We start from the raw sequence: 6,638 nt of genomic DNA, 5'->3' as shown, positions 1-6,638 counted from the left end.
CTCACAGAAAAGCAAACTTAGGGCGTCATACTCGTAGCACCATCTGTTGGACATAAAAGCCTTAACCATAGATGATATCATTTAATTTATATGAATGTTTAACGGAATAATATACAGCCTATGTCCACCCTGAAGTTCCATTCTAAATATTGGTGAAAGAATTTTTGAAATCGGATGAGTAGTTTCGGAGATTACCTGCTACATCCAAACTTACTTACATACTTACTTACAAACATTACCTCTTTATAATATTAGTATAGATTTGAATTTTCCATTATTATCAGATACTATAATGTTATATTTTAATATTCATTACATATAATAAACTTATTTACTATTTATAAATTGAAAAATATTTTAATTATACAGTAATACCTCGACTTACGCAAACCCGGAGTTACGCGATTTTCAAATCTCATCGATTCGTCTTTTGTTTGAGCGCCACGCATCTCTTGATTACTGACTCTCCCCCATATTATTGTTTAGCTTACATGTTCGGACATGTTGTGCAGAATCCACACATAGCTACAATTTAGTTTGTGTTATTTATTTCTGCATTTGTTATATCTATGGAGACTCGAGAGACTCTATGTGGTGGTTTCTTGTAATCTTGAATGATTCAAAAGACGAGATAAGATTAACGAGAACATTTATTTGTTTACATACATCCGACTTGGATTTTACACAAATTGCGAAATTATACCCCGACTTACACGGTTATCGCTCGGTCCCACCTATAGCGTAAGTTCGGGGTATTACTATACTGAATAAAAATTAAAAATTTAAGATCAATTAGCATTTTTCTTTTGTTAACTGAATCCAAATAATTCTTTTCATTTTTTTAAAACTGCAGTATAAAATTATCTTAATTTTATGCTCCAATTATAAATTTTTAAAACTGTGACTGTTACATTGGCAATGCCAAGTCAGGACTGACACCACCTGTGACTTTTGGCACACAGGAACTTTTCAAATAATTATCATATGAGCAGTCACATATGAGGGAATGAACTGATATAGGATGGAGGAGAGTCGTGAGACATCATGCTGGAATAACACACTCCACTACACATTTAACCATTAAGCAACAAATATTTATTTTTCCAATTTATAAAAATTTACAAAGGGAATGAAATTAGTGGGAGACTCTGATCCTAAAAGTGCACTGAAATGAGAGAGAAAGCATTTACAAATTTGTATGTGATGGCAGTTAACGTGTTAATAAACACCTGGATGGTTAGTATTGATGATCATTGACTTCTCGAGGGAAGGTTTGGTCCAGATTAGTTCTGATTCAAGGGTGAAGTTCAGATACACTGCTCCCCTTGACAAACAAGTAAGTCCAATGTAAAAATTTCAAGTAAAGTCTAAGTAAAAATTTGAAGGGAGTTTGGGAAGAGCAGTGGTCAAGGACAATAATATTAATAACAATAATAATAATTGTCCTTGACCACCGCTCTTCCCAGCAAGGAGGTTAACACAAAAAAATACGCTGGTGAACTTTGTCTTATCATCTGCTCTCTTGCTTTTTACTTGTTGTCTTCTCCTACCACTAATGCCCATATTTGGTAAACTTGGTGGTTGCTCCAATCTGCATTTTTTTTTCTTTCATTTCTCTTGAGTAGTTTTCTTTCAGAAGCTGTCTCCCAAGGAGGAAGTGTTATTGGTGGTAAAATCTTACTAAGTTTCTTTACTGCATTTGTGAAATGAAGTAATTTGAACAAAAATAAATAAGAATAAAATTGTTCAATTTACACTAGCCTGGGTTCTCACAAAATATTTAATAAATGTGACAAAAATTTTTAATTGCTTATTTTTTAAATGATTCTAGACATATTATTTTAATTAAACTAATAACAGTCAGTTATGCTATATACAAAAAAAATCAAAACTGTTAGTTTACTTATACCTTAATAATCCATGAATTAAAGTTTTTGCAAAAGTAAAAAGTTTATAGAAAGAATTGATTATTAATTTTTACTTAATTTTTCAAATGTAAATTATGTTTGAACCTTATTAAATGTAAACTATGTATTTAAATTAAACATTGTGTTTTATTAAAATTAAAGTTCTTATAAATCAGAGTAAAATATATTTTAAAATTATTTATAATATAAATGTTAGAAAAATTTTTAAATGATAAATTTAAAATGTATATTTTTCTCCCATCAGGTTTTAGTAGATTTAGTTCAAGGTGAATTGATGCAATTAGGATCAAGAGAGAAAGATGATCAACGATTTTCTCACTATCTTCTGAAAACATTTAACAAGACTGCAAGTTTAATTTCCTTTACTTGTCAATCTGTATGTCATCTTATTAAAATCATTACTTTTAATAATTTTAGAATTTTTCAAAAGTTATTTGTAGTTTTGTCATGCTAAACTTAATCTTTGCACATGTTTTTTTAGAAAATTATTTATTTAAAACAAAAATACTTAACTTTAAAATTAGAATTATCCAAAATATTCAAACTAATATACTTGACATAATTAAAATATGTTTTATTAAATGTTGTTGTTAGATTATTAATTCAATATGAAAAATTTTAACAATTTAAATCATAAAATTTTGTAAAATACTATCACATTAACAATTTCTTAAACTGTCATGGTTTTAATTCTCAATTATCTAGAATAAATACATTACATACTGCTGTAGAATTTTCTTTCATTGTTCTTGCTCATAGTTATGACATTGACATCATCATAGCCAACATTTTTAATTATTTACATAAATGTGAGTTACATAATTACATAAAGTAATATTTCAACAAAAACTAGAATTAAAAATATCAAACTAATTTAAGGGATCTACTTTAATGATTAGTTGTAGAAATTAAAAAAAATAGCAGGCAGCAGCAGCTTTTCTCAAAATGGAAATTAATGCATGTAACATATTGGTGATACATAATTTATTTAATAGTAATATTTGCTATCTTATTGTTCTCTGAGCTTTCTTCAGTCTTAAATTATATCATGGTATGGATTTATGGTGACTACATAAATTAAGATTCCACAAGCTCTCAGGCAGGGACAGTTAATCTTTCTCTGACTAATCAGCATTTCATTACCTGATGTAGATACAGTAAAATGGTATTTTCACAGTAATCACGTTAACAGTACTAAATTTGCAAATTTAATGATTAAAAAAGAAACTTTTTTAAAGTAGAAGTCTTACAATTTTTTCCTTTATCTTCAGTTGCTTTTTGATTTGAATATTTTGAACAACTGCATGTTGTCATGACAATGGTATAATCAATGAGTTTGTACAAATTATGATAAATGTGTATGGATTTTATTATATATTGTTAGATAGATCTTGATCTTCAACTATTTTATTTCTAGGAATTAAAAGCGAGTATTGTCTTTTTGTGATTTATATCATATGTTCTTTATTGCATAGATGTTTAAGCCAAAAATCATCAATTAGCTCATTATATATGCATTGTTTTAATTAATATTTAAAAGATAAGGTAATATATGTAATCAATTTTGTATTGGTACTGTGTGCTCCTATCTAAGGTATTAGTTTTTACAAATTTTATAGCTATTACTTAATTATTCATTATTGCAGTGAAAATTGTCAAAATTACTAGAATTTTTATTCAGAAATGAAATGTTGGCATGTGAACTTATTTGTGTTTATGCTTTTCAATAAAATAATGTGTCGTGAATATTGAATTTCATTTAATGATAGTTAATTTATAATAATGGTTAGCTAAAGTATATTCTGGCAGTTCTGAAGTACCTAGTTTTGAATTCTCAGTTTTATGGGTGGTATGGTCACTAATTGGCCTGTTACAGGCTTGGTGAATCTATAATTGGAATGAATAATGAGAAAAAAGTTTATATATAATAAACAATAATAATTAATGATGATCTGTTTGTGATTATTCCTATTTTATTTATAATTCAAAATTGCAATTTTTGAATTATATATATATTTACAGAATATTCAGAGAAATGTATTTTTTTCACTTTAATTTTCTGATTTTTCAGATAAATCAGAAGTTTCAGTTCTAAAATGTTTTAACTAATAAAATTACTTCATATTAAAAAAATAAATAAATTCATATATATTTTTAAATATGAAAAATGTATTCAAATTCATTGCTGATGTTTACAGTAATAACATAGATAAATGAAATAGTAAGCTTAGGATAAAGATGTAGACATGACAATGTATTTCGTAGAAGTGATAATAGTATTCATTAAAGAATTTGTTAGTCACCAGAATAATTTTCAACAAAACTTTGCTCTTTCCTATATGGTAAAGAAATAAACATTTTTTTACAGTACAGGAAGGGAGCAAAGTTTATTATTATTCTTTTTGATAGTAATTTTTCAGTTTGGATTATCAGCATAAACTCAATTTTAATTGCTTTACTTTCTTTTTTCAATAGATCAAATTTTTACTCCAAATTTTGCTTATAATTGCATTGATTAAGAAATGAATCATTCATATAGACTTTTTCTTAAATGGCAGCCAACTCTTTAGATTTGGTTCTACATTATCAGGAAATCAATCAAAACAGGTACATGATGTTTAAATAATCTTATCAAGTCTGTAATTTAAACTATCAAAATTACAAAAGCAGTATCATTTAAAGAAAATCATTTTTAATAATTTAACAAAAAATTTTTGAATACACTTATTTCGTCTGCAGAATCTCATTCTCAAAAAAAAAAAAAAAAAAAACAAAAAAAGTTGAGTAAGACTTTTGAAGAATTGCATTCATTTGTTTACATATGATGATTACAATAATAATAATTATTATTAAAAATTGATCTTTAAACTTAAGAATTTTCACAAATAACAAATACAAAATTATGATATTTTCCAATAAATTTATTAAATATGGTTTTGTTTTACTTTGTGTAATTGCATTTATAATATGTTATAATTTCAAAGTAAGTGTAAAGCATATAGCAAATATTTTATCATTTTATTATTCTGTCAACAGCAGTTTTGATNACAGAGTAAAATTTCTCTAGCTCAAAGCTCAAATCATTTGTAACTCAAAATACTTTGAGTTACAAATGTTTGAGTTAGAGAACAATACAGTGAAAAATGATGATTCTGAATAGATTTATTTTTTACCTCTCTTGTTTATTTAATTTTTGATAGTTTTTGTTTTAAACATTCCATGTAACACCTTTCAGCAAAAAGTTCAGTTTAACTAAAGGAATTGAACAATTTTTTAAGTACATCTTGATATAAAGTGAGAGTACTCTCATTTTGGACTGGAACATTGTCTGCAAATGGGTGCTGGACAGTGGATACAATGAACTGTCTGAAAATTTCCTGGAAATCCAATAATTAGGATCACTTTAAATAGAATGAATATTAAAATTTGAGTCAGGGAAGTTGGAAGTAACATAAATCTGTGTCAGGATCAAGAAAACATTTGACTTGGAGAAAATTCAAATTAAGGAAATTTAAGTTGGAGACATTAAATCCCTATGCTATTCCATTGAGACATACCAAATGTTTCATTTTCTTCAAGTTAAAGACATATTTGAGTTGGAGAAGTTTTACTATATATACAGTATATATATAATAACAATAGGTAGCTATTGTTATTTCATTGTCAATATCAAGCCAAACAACCAGAGTTTTTACAATCTGTCTTTGCTAATTTTTAATTAATTTAATGAAATTTTAGCAATATCAATAATTAATGAATAGCAACTTGGTATTTCTTTCTGAAGTTGATTTAGAGTTTATTTATAAAGTATGATGACTGACAACAGTAGTTCAGTTCTTTTGAATTCTATTTATATTATTATTCTGCTTTCTGAAAGAATAATTTTGCTGATAATGACATTTGTAATTATTCATTAATATTAGTCACTTAAAAAGTTCTTTATTCTTGGCTTTTAATTTATGAATTAACTAGCAGACCCTGCCACGTGTTGTTGTGGCTCAAAATGTATCTATTATAAATGTATAACACTTCCCCTGTGGGAGGAAAATTTTTTGAAAAATTTCTTCTTAGTGTACATTCTGTTGACGTACCCTATTAAAATGCAATCAAAAACGCAAAAACCCGCATCTAAAATAATATAATAGAAGCCAAGTTCTCCACGGTAAGCCTTAATTCTGTCCCTCTCCCCGCGGGGGGAATATCGAAAAATCCCTTCTTAGTGTACATTCTGTTGACATACCCTATTTAAACGCAATCAAAAACGCAAAAACCCGCATCTAAAATAGTATAAATAGAAGCAGAGTTCTTTACCTTAAGCCTTAATCCTAACCATCTCCCTTCTGTGGGGTTGAATTTCGACACGTATATTATATAAAAACGTGCGTATTCGAATGCAGCGTTGTCAAAATTTAAAAGGAATCGGTAGGAACAAACGAACATTACATTTTTATTTATATAAACAGATAGAAGATGATCCGCTTTAGTTCATTTTCACAGAAAAGCATAATGCCTCACAGAAAAGCAAACTTAGGGCATCGTACTCGTAGCGCCATCTGTTGGACATAAAAACCTTAACCATAGATGATATCATTTAATTTATATGAATGTTTAACGGAATAATATACAGCCTATGTCCACCCTGAAGTTCCATTCTAAATATTGGTGAAAGAATTTTTGAAATCGGATGAGTAGTTTCGGAGATTACCTGCT

At 27.5% G+C, this 6,638-nt stretch overlaps 1 protein-coding gene across 1 annotated transcript in view; it reads left to right on the top strand.

The window, feature by feature from the left end:
* LOC111615600 (decaprenyl-diphosphate synthase subunit 1-like) overlaps positions 1 to 6,638 on the top strand; it is a 36,363-nt gene that overhangs the window by 16,786 nt on the left and 12,939 nt on the right. The window contains exons 7-8 of the mRNA XM_023357007.1: positions 2,173 to 2,304; positions 4,404 to 4,436. Of these exons, the coding sequence (XP_023212775.1) occupies positions 2,173 to 2,304; positions 4,404 to 4,436 (165 nt within the window). The remainder of the gene's footprint in view (positions 1 to 2,172; positions 2,305 to 4,403; positions 4,437 to 6,638) is intronic.

This window comes from Centruroides sculpturatus, unplaced genomic scaffold (genome assembly GCF_000671375.1).
Source record: "Centruroides sculpturatus isolate CEXI.00-Female unplaced genomic scaffold, Cexi_2.0 scaffold19, whole genome shotgun sequence".
NCBI lineage: Eukaryota > Metazoa > Arthropoda > Arachnida > Scorpiones > Buthidae > Centruroides > Centruroides sculpturatus.
This window is presented reverse-complemented; position numbering and strand designations above follow the sequence as displayed.